The sequence below is a fragment of the Pristis pectinata genome, chromosome 14, assembly GCF_009764475.1.
Source record: "Pristis pectinata isolate sPriPec2 chromosome 14, sPriPec2.1.pri, whole genome shotgun sequence".
NCBI classification, from domain to species: Eukaryota; Metazoa; Chordata; class Chondrichthyes; order Rhinopristiformes; family Pristidae; genus Pristis; species Pristis pectinata.
This window is the reverse complement of record NC_067418.1, coordinates 7,025,026-7,045,254: the sequence shown is the minus strand read 5'-3', so window position 1 is coordinate 7,045,254 and position 20,229 is coordinate 7,025,026. Positions and strand designations below refer to the sequence as shown.

The following is a 20,229-nucleotide window of genomic DNA, read 5'->3' as shown; positions in this document are numbered from 1 at the left end:
TGACAATTGCTGCCAATAACCACTGACTCTGTATAGAATATACTGATACGATGAAGGGCCCTGACCCGAACCGTTGACCGCCTGCTTTTCTCCACGGATGCTGCCTGGCCTGAGTTCCTCCAGCATCATTGTGTTTTTCATACCGATATAATGAATTTTCATTGCCAAATGTAACAATTTAAAGAAAATTTCTCTCACAATTAAATAATTGTATAATGAATCTGAAATGTGGGAAAGATCTTAACAAATTTCCAAACACATAACCTATCAACCCACATATCTTTGTGATGTGAGAGGAAACTGGATGCTTTGTAAAATAGCTGGAAATGCCCATTATTCAAAGTCAAGTCCCTGTCCTGTCTGCTGTCTGAGTTTGGTTGGGTAACACATGGTAACACTCAGATGCACATTGAAAAACGATCACTTTAACCACCTGGAAAGGAGGAATAGGAAGGATTCACCCAAGGTGTTTATTACAGCCTATGTGGTTAATTTGAGAATCTCATTTACAGAACTGAAGACCAAGTCAGTCTTTAGGTCAAGTAAAGGTTTGTGTGGCACAGATTGGGGGGAGAAAGGAAAAAGATATCTCATTATGGGTTTGATGTTTGTTAATAACTGGTGGAAAAAGACACATATCTGAAATCCATCAGCATGGAAAAGGAGATCGACATTTGGATGATTTTCTGAGCAGGGTGGAGATGGAAACCTTAGAGTCAATTGAGTAACAGTTAATACTTTTAATAGTTAATAGAGGAGAGTTCTTTGTTCTGAGATGGTGCACGATGATTGGTTGAACAATCTTATTCATTTGCATTCCTCCTGTGACCTGGTACCATAATGATAAAGTGCCATGTGACTTTGGCAGGAAATTATAACTTGCATTTAATTTCCAGAGTCAGTTGTTCTATTAATCTGGTACTCTAGTGTAAACTTACATAGTATGCATTTTGAGAAATGAAGAATGTGTTGCTTCTGAAACAACAAACAAAAAGCTGGAGGAACTCACGGGATCAGGCAACATCTATGGGGGGTGGGGGGAATAGACAGTCAAATGTCCATTTCCCTCCACAGATGCTGCCTGACCTGCTGAGGTCCTCCAGCATTTTGTCTGTTGCTCCAGATTCCAGCATCTGTAGTCTCTTGTGTCTCCAATATGCTGCTTCTGTCTGCTCTAGTGAACTTCTGTGAACAGGGAATCACAGGCTGTGAACCTTTCTAAACTTGCACTACTTCTGGCAGGGGGAAAATCAGATCATAGAAGTATCCCTACAGTTGCTCAAGAAGAAACTCAAAATTTTGATGGTATAGTTGTCTGATGAGAAGCTTTGTGGGACATGAACTTACAACAGAGATGCAACTGGAGTTCCGACAAGAAAGAATGATATCAGTTATCATCTGGTATATGGTGACTGTGTCACTTAACAACTAGTTACTTGGGAATTTAAAAAATAAAAGCTTTTGCATGAAGCATATAAGAAAAAGGGCTTCTCTTGCATTCGAAAGATATAGCTTAAAATATTTGGAACTGGAAATGATTTATATTGTCACATGTACAGAGGTACAGTGAAAAACTTGTCTTGCATACTGTTCATACAGATAAATTCATTACACAGTGCATTGAGGTAGTATAGGATAAAACAATACAGAATGCAGAATAACATGTAACAACTACAGAGAAAGTGCAGTGTAGGTAGACAATAAGGTGCAAGGTCATAAAGAGGTCGATTGTGAGGTCAAGAGCCTATTTTATCGTACTATGGAACCGTTCAATAGTCTTATAAAGGCAAGATAGAAGCTGTCCTTGAGCTTGGTGGTATGTACTTCCAGGCTTTTGTATCTTCTGCCCGATGGGAGAGGGGAGAAGAGAATGTCCGGTGTGGGTGGGGTCTTTGATTATGTTGGCTGCTTTACAGAGGCAGCGAGAAATGTCGACAGAGTCCATGAAGGGGAGGCTGGTTTCTGTGATGTGCTGAGCTGTGTTCACAACTCCTTGCAGTCATGGGCAGAGCAGTTGCCATACCAAGCCATGATGCATCCGGATAGGATGCTTTCTGTGGTGCATCGATAAAAATTGGTAAGGGTCGATGCGGACACACCAAATTTCTTTAGTCTCCTGAGGAAGTAGAGGTGCTGGTGAGCTTTCTTGGCCGTGGCGTCTACGTGGTTGGACCAGGACAGGCTACTGGTGATGTTCACTCCTTGGAACTTGAAGCTCTCAGTTCTCTTGACCTCTGCACCGTTGATGTAGACAGGAGCATGTGTACCGCCCCCCTTCCTGAAGTCAATGACTAGCTCTTTTGTTTTGCTGACATTGAAGGAAAGGTTGTTGTCATGACATGAAGTAACATGAAATAGAGAGGTATATAACATTGGTAAGTCAAACAACTTTGGAAACCATTTGGTGCAAACGTCCATCTATGTGCCATCCTTGGGAACTTCTCACAGTGATCAACCCAGACAATTTCAGCTGAAGAGAAATCTGGAGGGATCTTTCACTGTGCATTGAACTTCCCAGTCTATCCAAAATACATTTTTGAGAAAAAAGCTTTTTATTGATTGGGTTCATCATGCTCTTATGTTTGAATCAGATGTTTGTGGAATCAAACAACATCCCTCCCCCTTTTAAATGCTTGGGCGTTTGGACTTGATATATCAAGGCAACACTGAGGTTGATGTTGTTTGCCTGCAATATTAATCAAGGTTTCTGCCCATCTGTTCTGTGTGATTTTCCAAGGAGCCCTCCTGGTTCATTCGTCAAAATCTAGCACCTAATCAAAAGAATTGAATACTCATCTTGACTGCTACTTGTAGGAATTTACAAGGCATAAATTGTTCCTTTGCTTGCCACAAAAAAAAGGCTGTATTTCAAAATGAAGAGAATTTTGGTATCCTGAAAGAAACAACAGATTTGTTTGCTGATGGTGTTATTGTGAACAAAGTATACACAGGTAAGATTCATCAGCAGTGATTGTTGACATTATTAGGTGACCAACGCTGAAGCTCTTCAGTTAAAAACATAAGATGTTGGAAGCACTCAACAGGTCAGGCAGCATCACTGGAGAGAGAAAGAGTTAACTTCTCAGGACAATAACTTTTCATCTTTTTCTGTGACATTTCTTTGTTCATTATTTTAATAGAAACATTAACCTTTTTAAACATATGCCTCCACTGAAATAATAGGCAGACCAATTTCACTCATAAGTGTTTGTCAATATCCTCAAGGGAAATTGGTCAAATAACTTCCCCAAACACATGGCACCACACTGCATGATTTTCTGTCACACTAATTTCCACTTTATTGATCAATTTGAAAGGGTCACATGCAACCAGCTAAGGAGATGGAGCTGGTTTGAAAAGGTGTTTATTTTCCCAGTGAAATTTCTGAGTACCTCTTCAGCTTTGCTGCATGTAAGTGTTTTGCAAGTACATTCATTTTTCAGATTTTAAATGAGGCAGTGTGGTGTGAATGCATATTCTGAGGAGAGAATAGATGTTGATTACATATTACTTATTAATTATAAATACACTTCATTTGTATTTACTCCTTTGCAAATGCTATTAACGCTGCAATGCCTTGTCATTTATAATTCCCTTTAAGAAGGGAAGTAGTTATAAGAGTAGTGAGAAGAACTTCTCAGAATTTCAGTTCATGCCAAGATGATCTGACATGACAAGTACTGATTGACAGAATATGTGTGAGCTCTGTATAATAGAATACGTGTTTGCTGTAGGTGCATGTGTCAGAAAAATGATGGATTCAAATCAGCTTAATTACTATCTAATTTGGTAATACTAGACACCAGATAGGATTTCAGGTAACAAGTTAACACATCTACCTTTAGGCATCCAGGAACTTGAACATCCTGTCAATTTCAGTATTTCAAAACGTGCAGAAATCCATCAGTTTAATGAACCTGAACTCCTCAGTAATATCACAAATGTTTTCCAGAATGTTTGCTAATTTCCATTCATCATGCATGCCAAAACAGGAGATTTAAATTTACAGCGAAACCCTCTTCCGTATTAGGGGCTGGGATAGCCAGAGAAAAAGTTTCATCAGATTGGACATGATCCAAAAAAAACCCAACCATATTGTGACTGACCATAATGATACAGGTTGGGCAATGGTCTGAGTAAAAAGTTTATTCTCAGACTTAAATTCTACGTCTTAAAAATTTGTAAATTTGATGTAATATATTTTGAAACTTTGTAAAAAAAAAGTCAACATTGAACTGCATTTTATTTGTTCAAGGATGGATAAGTAAGATCTTGGTAGTTACAGGAGGGCATGTGGGTAGGGAAGGGGACATTTTAGCATACAAGGATCCCAGTACAGGTTTCTTAAATGTCCTGCCAAGCATAATGGCAACATCTGATTACCACTTGTACATTCTTTCTCTCAGTTGCAGGCAACCAAATTAAGGGACTGGCTGCTTGTCTGGCAAAGAGTCCAGCATTCCCAGAAAGATTGTGGTTTGTGAAATTATGAGAATTGATGGGGGGAACCTGGAGAGATAAAGAATCAGGTGGGAAATGAAGGGAAGAGGTTTGTAGCAGGACCTGTGAAATCTTGGGGATGACTTGCATGTCTTCAAATCTTAGGGGTGGGAGCAAGGAGAGACAAATGTAGTCTTCATTTGCTGAGCAGGTTCAGAGGATAACTTGCTGGGTACATGAGGAAATCATTCCTATTTGTCCATTGAAATTCTCACTTTTCAGCTGTAAGATTTCCCAAAGCTGCAAAAACCTGGTTGACCAGTGCTAAAACTAGAACAGAAGAAGACATTAGGCATTACATATGAAATATAGTAAATAATTTATTGGTTTCTAAGGATTTATTCTACAGCATTAGTGCAAAAATCTTTCAGTGAATTTACCAATTTGTAACTCAGATTGACCTTTCTGCTGCACCACTGCCAAGTAGAAATATGATCCATGGCTCTGTTCTATTCAGGAGCTTGTTAGTCCTTTGTTCTCTTTCTCTCCCGACTTACCAAATTATCAAATTCCTGTTTTGGGTGGGGTAGAAACACACTGCATCCATTTTTCAGCTTCTGCGATCAGAGCAAACGTGGGAGTTGACTGATCAAATCTCTCACTATCCGTGAGACCATTTGTGCAATTCTGGCAAAAAAGCATGGAAGAACGGTGGAAATATATTCAAACAAATCTGCAAATGGCTACTTCTGGTCATTAGTCTCCAGTGCAAGCTGATTTTTGATAGTATGGCAAATTTTGATAACGTGGTATTGAGATCTCAAATGAAAATAGAACCTGAAGTTGAAACCTGTTTAATTTATTACAGTCATAATTCTGCTATTTTTAAAATTTTCAACAATATCCTATGATGATCATATTTCTGAATGGCCCATAAACCCCTGAATTCCTTGTTACCATGAACCACCTTGTTATTCCTATTTTTTGCACTATTTATTTATTTTTGTAATTTATAGTAATTTTATGTCTGCTGCCACAAAACAACAAATTTCCCATCATATAAGTCAGTGACGATAAATCTGATTCTGATTCTAACTCAGATGATGGATCATATCAACAAATGTCCATCCCATATTTGGATCTTACATTATTCTAGATTATGACAGCACTCTTTGCCATGTTCAGCATTCATGATAACCAATCTACCCAATACAAATATCCAGTTTTATTCCTTTAATAACTATTATTTCATTTTTACATTTTATTTGTGTTTTCTTAGTGCATAGAAAGTGGTCATGAAGTCCACGCTGGCTCTCAGAATACTTAAGGGCAGCGGAGTGGCACAGATCGCAGAGCTTCTGAGACACAGCTACAGCAAACTGTGTTCAATTCTGACCTAGGTGCTGTCTGTGTGGGGTTTGCACATTCTCCCTGTGACTGTGGGGTTTCCTATGGGTGCTCCGGTCTTTTTCCCATGTGCCAAAGACATGTGGGTTTGTAGGTTAATTGGCCACTGTAAATTACCCCTAGTGTAGTTGGATGGTAGAATTGATGTGACTGTGGGAGAATAGATTACAGAAAATATTAACAGGGAAATGATATTTCCCTTTGAACCGACATTGACTCAATAGGCCAAATAGATTCCGTCTCCGTCGTAAGGAAACGTGGAAATTCCCATCAATCCCATTCCCCCAGGTAACTTATTCTCTCTCACATGCCCATCAACTTGATTCTCTTACCACCCACCTACAATGGGGGGAAATTGCAGTAGCCAATTAAACTACCAACACGCACGTTTGGGATATGGGAGGAAACTGGATGTGGGAACACCCAGGGAAACCCACGTGGTTGCAGGACGAGTGTCTAAACTTCACACAGTACTGGAGGTCAGGATTGAACCCAAAAATTGCTGGATCCGTGAGGCAGCAGCACTATCTGCTGCACCACTGTGTCATCATGGGTGAGTTGTAAATGTTGGCCAATAGATACAACTCCCTTGCTGCTCTTTAAATATTGCTATGGGGGCAGTTTCACTCACATGAGAGAGCAGCTGGAAGCTTAGTTTATTGTCTCATCTAAAATACAGCAGCTCTGATAGTACAGGACTCCAGCAGCCTAGATTATGCACTCAGTTCCCTGCAATGAATTTTAAATCCATGACTTTCTTACATGAGATAAGACTATTGCTATTCTATCAAGGTTTATACCTATTGATGCAATATTTTTTATTGCCTTTTCATGACATTAAACAGTTAAAAGCTGAGGTCAATTGATGTCTGTGCATTGTTATTTCTCAGCAACTGCTGATATTTGGGTCCACATGCCATTTGCCTGATGTGTTGCACTTGGTTAACTCAGCTGAGTCAAGGGTATTAAGGTGAAGAAGAGTCTGAAGTCTAATTACCTATCATAGTTCAAAGGACATGGTTAGAAGTAGGAGTAAAGGAGATAAAGGAAACTTTTTACCTTGTTAACTCTTGTCTCATCACTTTTCTACCACTTTTCTTTCCTTCTCTCTGAGGACTTTAACTTGCTGAAGTTTGAATGAGCATTCTACACACCTTATACATGAATGTGCATAGATTACTTTACCTGATCTGTAATTAATAATTCTTGTACTGTCCTCCTATAGTCACACATGCATATCCAATAAACAATGATAAAGAGTGAGCTCGAGCAGAAAGCACAGGTGACTTAACCTGTCTTAACCCAAGGCAGCAAGATTGAATTATAACTCCCCTCCCTGTTACCCCAAGGGGGATCAGGTAGCTGCACACAAGCCATGGAATTAAACCGGGAATCTTCATTAATTTCTACAGCTCTGCTGTTTGCTGGATAAATTCACTAAACTGTCAAGAGTGTAGGTTTCTATATTTTTACTAAGGATGAAAAACAAATACATTTTACAAACCCCAGAAATTGTTGTAATTGTCCAAAGTAGCAAAATATGAATAAACACACACAGTATATTACAACACACAACAACAATATGCATTTATATAGGACCTTTGGTGTAAAAATGTCTCATAGTTTTTACAGAGACTTAATGATAAGAGGAAATATTGTCTAGATGGCACCATTTTAAAGGGGTCACAAGAAGAGAGCCACCAAGGGGAAATGATGGTCAGTTCTTAAATCTTTGAAGATTGTTATGATAGGGGGGAGTCCTAATTCTTTATTAATAGAATTAAAAGTAAGGAAATGGAGCAAGTTGTGGCCTAGGAGAAGGTGCAGAATGGTACAAGGGCATGAGGGACATTGAATGTGGAAAGACTAGAGAAGCTGTGGCTCTGCTGCCAGTGAGGAATATATCTTATTTGGCAATTTTGTCCAGTGCTTTTTTCATCCTGGTTGGGTACATTGTGTTAAGTAATATAATTGAAATTTGAGCTGTTGTCTAGCATTGCTCCCATTCCAGTGCGATGTATAATGTTATGTGACCTGTCTTTCTAGCCAGTGAGGTTGTGCTCCCGGCAGGAGTGTAGTGTCAGGTGACCTGTACATGACCTGCTTTCTTGCCCAGTGTTGTATCACTCAAGGATTGTGCTGTGTGATTTATCAGCAACTTAGTGTTCCTGTCCAGCGAGATTGTGCTCCCAGCAGGAGTATTGTATTATGTGACCTGCCTACAACGTGTGTTCCTGTCCAGTGTTGCTCTGGACCTCATGGGGATTATAATGTTAAGTCGTCTATTTACGTATTGTATCTGGTGGCATCATGTTGGAAAACTTGTTTTATAAAAGTAACTTTTATAATTTAGTACATTGCCCTAAAATGAGCTGGAAAATTAGGGCTCAGAGATAAGATCAGACTTTTGGGATATGCCAGGTATCTAATCATCTTTGAACACCCATCTTAATAAATGAAGAAACTGATTGTATAAAATATTATCAGGTGGGCTTTGATGTCTTTACTTTTATTGATTTAAGTGATCTTTATTCATTGTGAGCTCAATTTAGCATATTATTTGAATGAATTCCGATTTAGGGGATTTCAAACAAGATTAAGATACATTAATTAAGCTTTTATATATCTCATTAAATGTGAGGCAAAGTGACTATTCTGGTAAAATAAAGATGCGATAAATGTAATATTGTTGATCTATTACAATGATCTACAGATTATTCAAGGAGGCATGCTAAGGTGAATTTTAATTATGACTAAATTGTGATATTACTCTTTCATACCCTGAACATCTGTTCCCTTCAGGAACAATGATTTATGCCCATTATCAGCATGGCCAGCTTGCTACAGCTTATGTCATGCTTAGTGGGAAGTGAAAGAGATTTTAAAAGTATGCGCATCAAAGTGGAGTAAGGCCAATATGTGTTAAAGTGATAAGGTGATGGGGCACCTGATTAGATGGAACCAAATGTTAACTTTAGCTTTTCTTGCAGACCATCTGTTATTGACCAAAAGGGTGAGCTGGACTATGAAAGGGGTAGTGCTTCCTATTGACAAGCAGCATGGCAAGACAAAGCCCATTCTCTCAAACCGTCTGAAGAAGCTCACTGAAAATGGTTCTGTCAGAATTCTGGTTTTTAGAAATGGTGCAGGGCAGGATGGGTATGAAATCATTGCATCACTGGAAGAAAAACAACAGGTAAAGAGACTTTATTTTGGTAAGTATCTTCTTTCTGCTCTCCTGAAGAGATCCAGTTTCCTTCCAGAAGTAAAGTTGAAAGTTCTGGCAAAGAGGGAAATTAACAGCAATATTTTTTAATAGCAAATTTATTCAATACAAAACAATGATTTCACTTAAATAATAAACAAAAAGTTAAGATTTGCTGTATTGAACATGGCTGATAATTATTAAACATGTTAATCTTTAAACTAAGTGGAAAGGACATATTGGATAGCAAAGATAGTTTGAAAGCATGATATTGTTGGAAAATTGACTTTTTGTTTGGGTATCTGCCTGTAAAACTATGAACAGTTAACTCATAAACTTAATCTTTGACAGAACATCCCATGCAAAGAAAAGTTTCTAAAATTCCACTTCAAAATTGGGATTTGCATTGATATTCTAAAGGTCTTCAGGTGTACTTGGCTTGCATCTATACACTGAACTCATAAAATATATATGTCTTTGTTTTATTATGTCTTGGATATTAAATATTAACATTATCAACCAAATGTAGGATTAGATCAATACTAGAGTTTTTACTGGCTTTGGTAACAACAGGGCAATGAATTAATAAAGGTGATTTTGATTTTTTTAAATATATAGTACAATACAGGAACTGGAATCTAACAGAATGTTCATAACCCCTCTGGAGAGGGGTATCATACCTTAGATATATCATAATTGGGTTTTTAAAATAAAAATTGAGTTTGGAATCATAAATGGAACAGAAGGATTTGGAAATAAAATAAACAATTTTATAATGCTATTCTAACATATTGCACCCAAAGGAAAATCTGTATGGAAGGAAGTGGTGTGTCTAAATACACGCACAGGTTCAAAGGGAAAACTCACAGGCGAACTTAAGAACATGAGTGATTGTTTAGATTTCAGAAACACTCAATGAAACAGGATGACAGGAGAAGATACAGCATTAAAGTAATAAACTATGTTAGAGTCTTCAAACAGATTAGCCTAAATATGTGTACAATATATTTACTTAAAAGAGAAACATATTTGTTGTCCAAATGCACTCTCTCCATTTCATTGTGTGCCCCTCAACTGAGTTAAATGTAAATAACAGTTGTTTTTTTTGGTGTTCATATCAGTTCTACTCATTGATTTTAACAAGAAAATTAGTGATGCGTTAACAGGAAAGCTTTGAGATGTCTCACCTTTCTCAGTACTCATTCCATGTTTCTCAGTCAATTTTCAGATTTAACACTGCTTGTGCCTCAGGGGCAGTTTTCAATCTTAGCATTGAGGAGTGTGTTAGATTCAGAGATGCGAAATGAAAGCAAAAATGGAAAACACAAAGAAGTGTGCATATAACCTCAGTTCAAAGTGTAGAGGAGTCAAACAGAACTTTGATGTTAATAAAGTATCAGGGCTGTAAGTATACTTAAGGGGCAAATAAGCTCTGAATCCCAGTTGGATACTGGTAATTTGTAATTGGTTATTGCTTTATTATTGTCACATGTACTGAGATACAGTGAAAAACTTTGTATTGCATGCCATTGATACAGATTATTTCAAAGCATGAGTACATTAAGATGGTACAAAGGGAAAGACAATAACAGAATGAAGAATATAGTATTACAGGTCCAGTGAAAGTGCAGTGCTGGTAGACAATAAAGTGCAAGGGCCATGACAAGATAGATTGGGTTGCTGTTTGTTTAGGATCTTTTCTATCTGGATTTCTTTTTCCATTTTAACTGATTAATTGATCCATAGGGAATTGAAAGGCTTTTCATGGATGGGCTTCTTGTAGAAGAGCTGTGCCAATTATGAAGGGTTTTAAAAAACATTGTTTTATGCTTAATACCTCTCTGGAATTTTACATAACGAGAACAGGACTTTATGGTAAAATATGCACTCGGTAATGTGTGAATGCTTCAGTGCAGTGGATAAAATTCCTTTGCTGTAATAACAGAGATGTTAATGAAAATCTAGTTAACTTCTTTGTTTGTACAAAGTAATTAAGTAATTACTCAACAAAATAATGAAATAATTTCGTTTGAACTCATTGATTAGCCTTGCACCAATATTTGTACAATCCCATTTGAAAGACAATCTCTTAATTCTTCTTTAACCATTATGGATAAATTTATTTCCAAATCTGTGCAGGTACATTTTTGGAATTGGATTATTATTGTCACATGTCCTGAGTTACAGTGAAAAACCTCTCTCGTTTACACAGATCAATTCATTACACAGTGCATTGAGGTAGTACAAGGTAAAACAATAACAGAATGCAGTGTTGCAGTGTTACAGAGAAAGTGCAGTGCAGGGTGCAAGTCCATAACGAGGTAGATTGTGAGGTCAGGAGTCCATTTTATTGTACTAGGAAACTGTTCAACAGTCTTATAACAGTGGGATAGAAGCTGTCCTTGAGTCTGGTGGTATGTGCTTTCAGGCTTTTGTATCTTTTGCCGGATGGGAGAGAGGAGAAGAGAGAATATCGAGGGTGGATGGGGTCTTTGATTATGCTGGCTGCTTTACTGAGGCAGTAAGAAGTATAGACAAGAGTCCATGGAGGGGAGGCTGGATTCTGTGATGTGCTAAGCTGTGTCCACAACTCTCTGCAGTTTCTTGCAGTCAAGGGCAGAGCAGTTTACCTTGATTATTATCTCATTTTATATGGCAAGGTTCTCATCTATTTGTGAAGCTGACAAGCAGAGCACGTTGAAGCACTGGAATTTCTCTGCAGTTAAGGCTGAGAAGCTGTGGATGAGAAATGGCAGGGGTTGCTGCTTTTAGAGAGGAAAGTTGGGGCTTGAATTCTTCAGTGCTATTACTGTTGAAGGTTGAAATACAGTGTGATAAATATGCATAAACACCATAGTAAACATAATGCAGCACACAAAATGCTGGAGGAACTCAGCAGGTCAGGCAGCATCTATGGAGAGAAATAAACAGTCGACGTTTTGGGTCCATCAGTAAATGTAACCATAAGAAATGCACAAAAACAAAAGATATTTATGGTGAAGCCTGTTTAATTTATCCAGCCAGATGTTAGACTGCACAGTCAGGAAATATTCATTATTAAGCCTTTCAACAAAATATTTAATGGATGTTATGCCTATTTTAAATGGCATGGAAGGATTCATCTTTATAACCGAAACCTATGTGGTGTTGGATATGTTTATGATGGTGATTAGGCATAAAAATTGTATGTAACAAAGTCCTATTTCCTCTTTAGGCACTGGCCAACTCTCCTGAGCAGCAATAGTAAAAGATCTGAGTATAATGCTTATAATTATATAGTGATTTAATTATCACAATGAATCAAAATCCTTTGCACAATAAATTATTTTTTGAAATTTAATGTTTCTATGTATCTCTGCCAACTATTTTGGACCATCAACATTCAGCAACTCTCAAACAATAATAACGTGAATAACAATAAAACTCAACAACCCAACGCCATGAACACTAACTTCTCTAATTTCAGGTAACCCGCACCCCCTCTGTTCCTTCTGATCCACCTAGGCCCTCTCACACACCCCTTTCTTTCCAAACCCCCCTTCTGTCCCCTGTTACCCAGTTTATTTCCCCTCCCCCACATGGTTCCATCTGTCTAACACCCACCCATTCAACCCATTTGATCCCCTAACTCCTCCCCCTACTGTTCCCATCTGCCCACCATACCTCCCTTATCTGGTTTCACTCATCACCTTCCATTCTTATCAGATTCCTTAATCTGCAACCCTCTGTTGTTTCCACTTATCACCTCCCAACCTCTGTCGCCATCTCCACCCCTCCCTCCGCTTCTTGGCTCTATCTATCTGCCCATCAACCCCTCCTTACCTGGATCCGCCTTTCACTTGCCAGCTCTTGCCTCAACCATCCCTCTGATCTCTTTATACTGGCTATCTCCCCTTTACATCTCAGTCCTGATGCAGGGTCTCAACCTGAAACGCCAGCTATCTCTCTGCCTGACCCACTGAGTTCCTCTTGTACCTTGTGTTCTACTCCAGATTCCTGCATCTGCAGTCTCTTGTGCCTACAATAAAACCCCTATGATCTGACACCCTGGAGACTTTGGTGGTACTGGACTAAGTATTGGATATTACTCCTATTAAGACTCCAGCACACTTTTATTTCAATTTTATTACATGTTACACAGTGGTATAATAAACCTTTCAGTGAACTTGGTAAATTTAAAGGGAGTGGGAAACTGAATCCTGGTGAATTGAAAGGATGTGGAAACTTCAGTATGTATATTTCAACTTGTCAAAACCTGCTCACAAGTGCTGGTATCTACATGAAGGCAACATCCGTCATCAAAGATCCCCCCCCCCCCCATCCGGGCCATACCATCCCTCACAGCTACCATCGGGCAGGGCTACAGATGCCTGAAGTCCCACACCACCAGGTTTTGTGTGTGTGAAGTCACACACACACCACAACACACACAAACAGCTACTTCCCTTCAGCCATTTGGTTCTTGAACCAACCTACACAACCCTAATCACTACCTCAGTATAGCAACACCATGATCACTTTGCACTGCACTTTGTTTTTTTTGTTCTAATTGTGCTCTTTTTTGTAAAAATTGTGCATAATTTATATTTAATTTATGTTTTTCTTGTGAATGTGGTGTACCTGATGTGATGCGCCCATTTTACTGCTGCAAGTATGTTTTTGTGCACATGATAATAAGCTGTTCTTGAACCCTCCCCTGCTCTGGGTGCACACCCGGTCCACAGTTGGGGACTTGACTGCAGAGCTGACTAGCACTCCAGATCCTCAGCTCCACCACACACCCTGCTCACAATATGGACCAATGTGAACTGGATGCCAAACTACTGGGATTTCCAAAATGTGGATGACTGGACAACCTTATTGGTTGTGAAGGTTCAATGTTGATCAGGAAACTGGGGCCTTTTCTCTTGACTCAAACCATCAGAATGGTTGGAAACATGGTTAATCTGAAAGACAGATACTTTCTTTTATATGATAATTAGGATAGAAGATCATGAAAAATCGCAAACTGAAGGAGCTTGGTTTTGGACATTAGTACAAAATGGATGACAGCAAAATGGTAATCCCTTCAATTTTTTTTCAGTAAAGTCGATGGAAAAATAGATCATGGCAACTGTAGAACCGGCTGTGGAATTGTGATCCATCATTTTGGTCTACCAGAGTTGATGAAGACCAATTTCATTTTCACTCTCTCCCAACCAACACCACTCCCCCACCTCTTTCCCCCTCCTCACCTCACCAACCTCAGCTCCACCATTATCCATGTATGTCTAGTATTTTTCTCACATTCTAATAGGTGAGTCAGGGATAAGATGGACTCTTGACCTCACAATCTACCTTATTATGACCTTGCACCTTATTGTCTACCTGCACTGCACTTTCTCTGTAGCTGTAACACTTTACTCTGCATTCTGTATTGTTTTACCTTGTGCTACCTCAATGCACTGTGCAATACACCGTGTAATGAATTGACGTGTACAAATGGTATACAAGACATGTTTTTCACTGTACAAGTGACAATAATAATCCAATTCCAATTCCAGGGAGCATCAATTGACCTTCTTTGACTCACCATAAAAAAAACTAATGCATGATTGTTAAGTATTTCTATAACCCTTCATTCTATTACTTAACAGAATCATAAAAATCATTTTATCTGTTGGTTGACCTTTATCTGAGTAATATTTTCTTTGTATTTCTTTTTGCAGTTTTTAGACCAATGCACTCTAAAGATCAAATTAACATCCCCAGCAAAGTATTTGTATGACTGGCAGGGTAATCGAATTTGTGACCTCAGAACAGGTATGTAATTGTAAGAATTGGACTATCCTTCAAGAACCTGAGAAATTCTTGTACATGCATATGTGGATTAAATACACAATTATACAAAGTTTTCAGATTCCCTCAGTCCAAATTGTAGGTAGTAGTGAAAATTGTTTGGAGAATAAAGCTCTCGCATAATAACCTTATATCAGGCTTTGAGAAAGAGTCACTTTGACGTCCGAACCAACCAAATGACAGTTGAAAATCTCTCATCTGAATATCCATATTCCAAAGTTAGAACTCTTATTCATTCCATATTTTCGCCATGATGGATCATAATTTTTCCAGAACTTACAATGCGATATGATACGATACAATATCTTTATTAGTCACAGGTACATCGAAACACACAGTGAAATGCATCTTTCGTGTAGAGTGTTCTAGGGACAGCCCGCAAATGTCGCCGTGCTTCCGGCGCCAACATATCATGCCCACAACTTCCTAACACGTACGTCTTTGGAACGTGGGAGGAAACCAGAGCACCCGGAGGAAACCCACGCAGACACGGGGAGAACATACAAACTCCTTATAGACAGCAGCCGGAATTGAACCCGGGTCGCTGGTGCTGTAAAAGCATTACGCTAACTGCTACCTGATTTTCTGTGCTCAGCTAGATATATTAAAAACACAGTAGCTTTTTTTGTTTTATTTATACATAAAGCTTACACATAAAGGTCAGTATTGTACACAAATCATGATTAAAATTACACTGAATATACAAAATCACCATTATTAAAGATTGACAAAGAATATTTTTATAATCTGTACATATCCATACAGGTCTTCCTACTTAACAAAGAGTTTAGATTCTTAAAGAACCCTTCATTCTGTGAAAATTTGTTTAATGGGAGGTACAACAAACGCTTAAATTTTGTGTATGTGTGGAGGGGGAGGGTACACGTTGCCGTGATAGTAAGAAAGAAGTCAGAAGCCAATCAATCTCAAGTTAAAAGCAAACCATGCCTGTTTTGACAACCTGAAACATATAAGTTGAAACTTAACAGTCACTCATCCAATCACTATTGTTGCTAGATGGAAGAATACAAGTGCTCAACAGTGTTTTTTTTCATTTTAAATAGCTTGTTTATTGCACAGAGTCGTTCCCATTAACCCAGTCAGAAAGGTTGTTAAATGTTACTTGTTTTCACTGACCTGTGTTTCCTGAGAGTCTCCTAATGTGTTCTTACCCTTCACTGTAGCAAACACAGCCTTCATTAAGTGACAAACTAAGTTAAATAAAACCCTTTCCGGCAACAGAGATTCATTAAATGAATGTTCATTAAGCAGGGGAGACCTGTACTTTGAAAACTGCTCTGTTTCAAAGACTTCAGTTGGAGATTTTGTACTGTACTGGCCTGTATTATTTTACAGTGGCTAACAGGGTTTTAGTAATCTCTGAGCTAATTTTTAAAGATTAAGTTGACATTTGAGAATTGTAAATTGTAAGTAGTTTGAAGGTTGAAAAAAAATTTACATTTAAATTTTTGACTTAAGTCTCACTTTTAAAACAAAAACTGGAAGTTACTTTGTTTGCATCAATAAATGTAAATCCTTAAAGACAAAACTTTTAATTTAACATTTTCGACTCTACAAACATACACATTTGCTAATCTTTCACATGGAAATCAATCACATTTATTGAAACTCAAGCACTTTCCACAGAATCTGTTGTACAAATTTATCTGTTGTTTAGAAATTAAAAATACAAATTAAAAGGGAAGCTTCTGTGGGTAAAATTGTTGCTTCTCCCAACACTTCTCCCAACAATAAAAACTAAAATGTCCTACTCTTCACCTGTTTAAATAAAAAAAACAAATTGGATGTTGGCTTGTCTAAAAGATGAACATAGAAATGACCTCAGATAGTATTAGTGAGAAAATACTTACTGCATTTCAGTGACATTCCTTTGGCTTTATTTTAACTGACCCATTGAACCATTTACAATAAATAAGCTAGGACCTGTAATACAACAGCAGGCAGGGAAATCCCATGAGAATGTGTTCAGTATTCCAAATAACCCCAGCAATAACATCTCTGTTCATCATGTTGTGAAGAAATTTGACATTTATGTAAATTATTGTGGATTTTTGAAAATCTATTTATATTAAATGAGGTGGGCTTGATTAATGCATTGCAGGTAAAGAACAAGGATTGGGGATAAAAACCCAATGCAGATATGTCCAAGAGTGTGAAATGGACTGTAGGGATTGAAATATATAATCCAAGAAAGTATATGTGTAAATTCTACAACCGTAAAATTGGTCAATACAATTTAGTTTTTTTCTGATATTTTTGTATTTGGGAATGAGCACAGAACAGTCTCCAATGATTTTCTAATGTCTGCTATAATACTTTTGGTCCTAGTCCATGTGTTATATATAGTTCAATGTTTCTCTTAAAATAGAAGGCACAGAAAATGAAGGTACAGAAAAGTATCAAAATGGTTAATGGTAAGTTGGACCTTTTATACAGAACAATGACGCACAACGTTTTCACTGGAGAGTGACAGGTTGACAATCTGAAACACATCCAAGGACAGTTAGCATAGTAAATCTGGCCATTGGAAATTCATAAAAGCAAATAGATAATTATGGTGAGAAAGCCATTCAGCCTATTTAATTCATCCAACCAGATGTCAGGGTGCACATTCAGGAAATACTGAGCATTAAGACACTTAATAAATACAAATGTAGAATTCCTGAACTTACTGAGGTCATTGCTGCTCTCAGTGCAACTTCACTCCACCGTCCGACTCCTCGCATAGTCTATGGGTAGAGCAGAAACCTGTAGTTTTACAGCAGCTACACTGGGAAATCTGTCTGTTGAACCTGTATCAGGTTGGACTTCTGATATAGGTTCTGTGACTCCGTTCATTTCAATGAAGAGGAAAGACTAGAAGGAGATGGGTAAGCTTGTTTGAATTAACTGAGTTAACTTAAATCTGTTTAAACATGTTTTTTTAGGTGTTCTAATTACATTTTATGTTTTAAAAATAATTAAAGAAAATTCATTTTTTAGTGGTATCTTTAAATTTTAATGGATTTTGATTGTCTTTTCTTGGTGGATTGGAGACATTAACAAAGAAGGCCTTTACATTTTTGACAGCCAATAAGTTTAGTGTATGGCTTAGCTAGCTACCTAAACTTTTCTGAGGGCAGGGCTTGCTATTATTGGCAAGATGGCCTTATGCGCTACTGCACTATTGCCACTCATGACTTGGCTTCAGGGAAAAGTTGCCGCTCTGGTTAAAGTGGGCAGCAGAGTGCAAACACTGGCTGTTTGCATCTCACTGGATAGAAGTAAGATTAGTAAAACTTCTGTTAACCAAGTGCTTTAAGGGATATAGGGCATTGGTGATAGTATAGTGTTACGTCACAGATCAATACCAATCTCATTGAATAGCATAAATGGGCTCAAGGAAGAGCAGTACGGTGAAATTAGCTTTGGATTACTCCGGCAAAGACCAGCACAATTGGTAGAGGGGGCATATCGTGCTGACTGGAACTGCCAGCTTTCAGCCATTTAAGTCTCAGCGAGTCTAGGAGTCCCATGCTTGTGCAGCCGCTTACTGAACTCAGAGACTTACTGAGTGACACTTCTCTCTGACGCTGGACTTCGCAGTCCAGTGGCAGAAGCCCATCTTTCCCAGATTCCCCAACATTTTCATGTGCTTTTGATTAATTATTTTTTAAAGTACTTTAAAATCATGTATGCCCATTGTAATAGTTTGAAGAAGTCCCTGAAAACCAGAAATACTTAAACTGTTTTAAAAAAAACAGTCCTCAGGCCATTCTGAGGGATGGGTTCTCAGCAGTATTCTGTCTGGGCTTACCTCACTAAGCCTCACGCTCTGACTCCCATATATGTTCGGTCAGTAAGGTTGGCCCCTGTATCTGGTCCAGATGAATGCAGGTGGGCAGGGACTGCAGGCAATGACTTCCGATTGAGGCAAAATCCAGCACTTTTGTTTATCTGTTTTGTCCACACTCACCCGTTCTTTGAAATTGTTGAATGTTATGTTTTTTATTAGCTGTTTGCAAACAATGAATTATTATAAAAGATTGTGAATCTGATTATGGAACTCTACATGGATACTGTCAGCCTTATTTTGAGACCAAGGACCCTTCAAAATGTTTGGTCAACAATAGCATGAGGCAAGGTTTCACCTTGCTGGCTGCAGTGCACTGAATCCAGCAGCATTCAATTGTTGAAGATCTCCTGGGAGCAACCCTAGGCACCAAGGTGTTTGCCCACCTTAACAAGACAGCCAAAGTTGCCTTGAGAGCGGAAATGCAAAACAAAGTCCTATTTGATCTGGAACCTGTGGGCAGAGGTAAACACCCAAATGAGTTGTCTGAAGCACAGATAACAAGCAGCAGTGTCGAAGTGGTAAAGTTATTTATCTACCTTTGCTGAATCATGCTGTCTGCAATAAGGCAGATATTAAAAAACGGACACGAATTGCATGTGAGTGCATGACTCAGGTTAATAGATACAAATGGCTCTTCAGCATCATTTCATCAACAGTTACATACATTCCGTCTGTACTGCTTGAGGTTCCATGACATGGTCACTGATTGTATCTTTGAATAGGAAATTGAGCCATTTCAAATAATGGTGCCTACATCTGATGTTATACTCTAACAACCACATCTTTAACATTGAACTCTATCATCAAATATGGTCTCTGGCATTGTCTGAAACAGTGAATGCCAGGAAGCTCTGGTTCCTTAAGCACATTGTATGGTTTATAACTCGGCAATTGCATCAGAGCCCTGCATGGCATCATCAATGGTTTGTTGCACGGCTGCAACTGATCACGGGGCAGGCGATAGTTGACAATCAAATCCGACTTCAGATATCGCTCAGTGTAATGTAATCAGCATGTGGCAATTGCAGTACAGTGTCAACTGGATCTACCCTCTGACAAGGCGTAGACAACAGATAGATATATATAAACAATCCAAACTAAATTTTATATTAAAGATACGAAAATGTTGGCTTAATTGTCTTACTTTGCCTGTTGTAACAACTGATTATTAGATTTCAAGTTAATGACACCAAGAGATAAAAATTGATACACATAGGATTTATTTTTTGTGTGTAAAATGGGCACAAAGTATATCAGTTTAAGAGTAGGTTGGCTTGTTCCTAATCTGTGCGGTGTTTGTCCCAGTGCTAAATTTCTGAGCCCTTTCTTTCTGTATGTTAGGGGTCAATGACTGTTAGAGGATCACTTTGATAAATTGCACATCAATGAAAAGGATGGAATAATTCATCAATGGTACCTTGTCTATAATCAAAGGCAACCTCTTTTTAGAAGCAGGTGCAGAGATTACAAACTCCTCCATTGC

General features: G+C 38.3%; 1 protein-coding gene across 1 annotated transcript in view; it reads left to right on the top strand.

Annotated features, from left to right (window-relative positions):
• The window catches only part of LOC127577958 (doublecortin domain-containing protein 1-like), a 111,484-nt gene that overhangs the window by 12,702 nt on the left and 78,553 nt on the right, over positions 1-20,229 (top strand). Inside the window, exons 4-5 of the mRNA XM_052029665.1 lie at positions 8,838-9,043; positions 14,761-14,854. Of these exons, the coding sequence (XP_051885625.1) occupies positions 8,838-9,043; positions 14,761-14,854 (300 nt within the window). The remainder of the gene's footprint in view (positions 1-8,837; positions 9,044-14,760; positions 14,855-20,229) is intronic.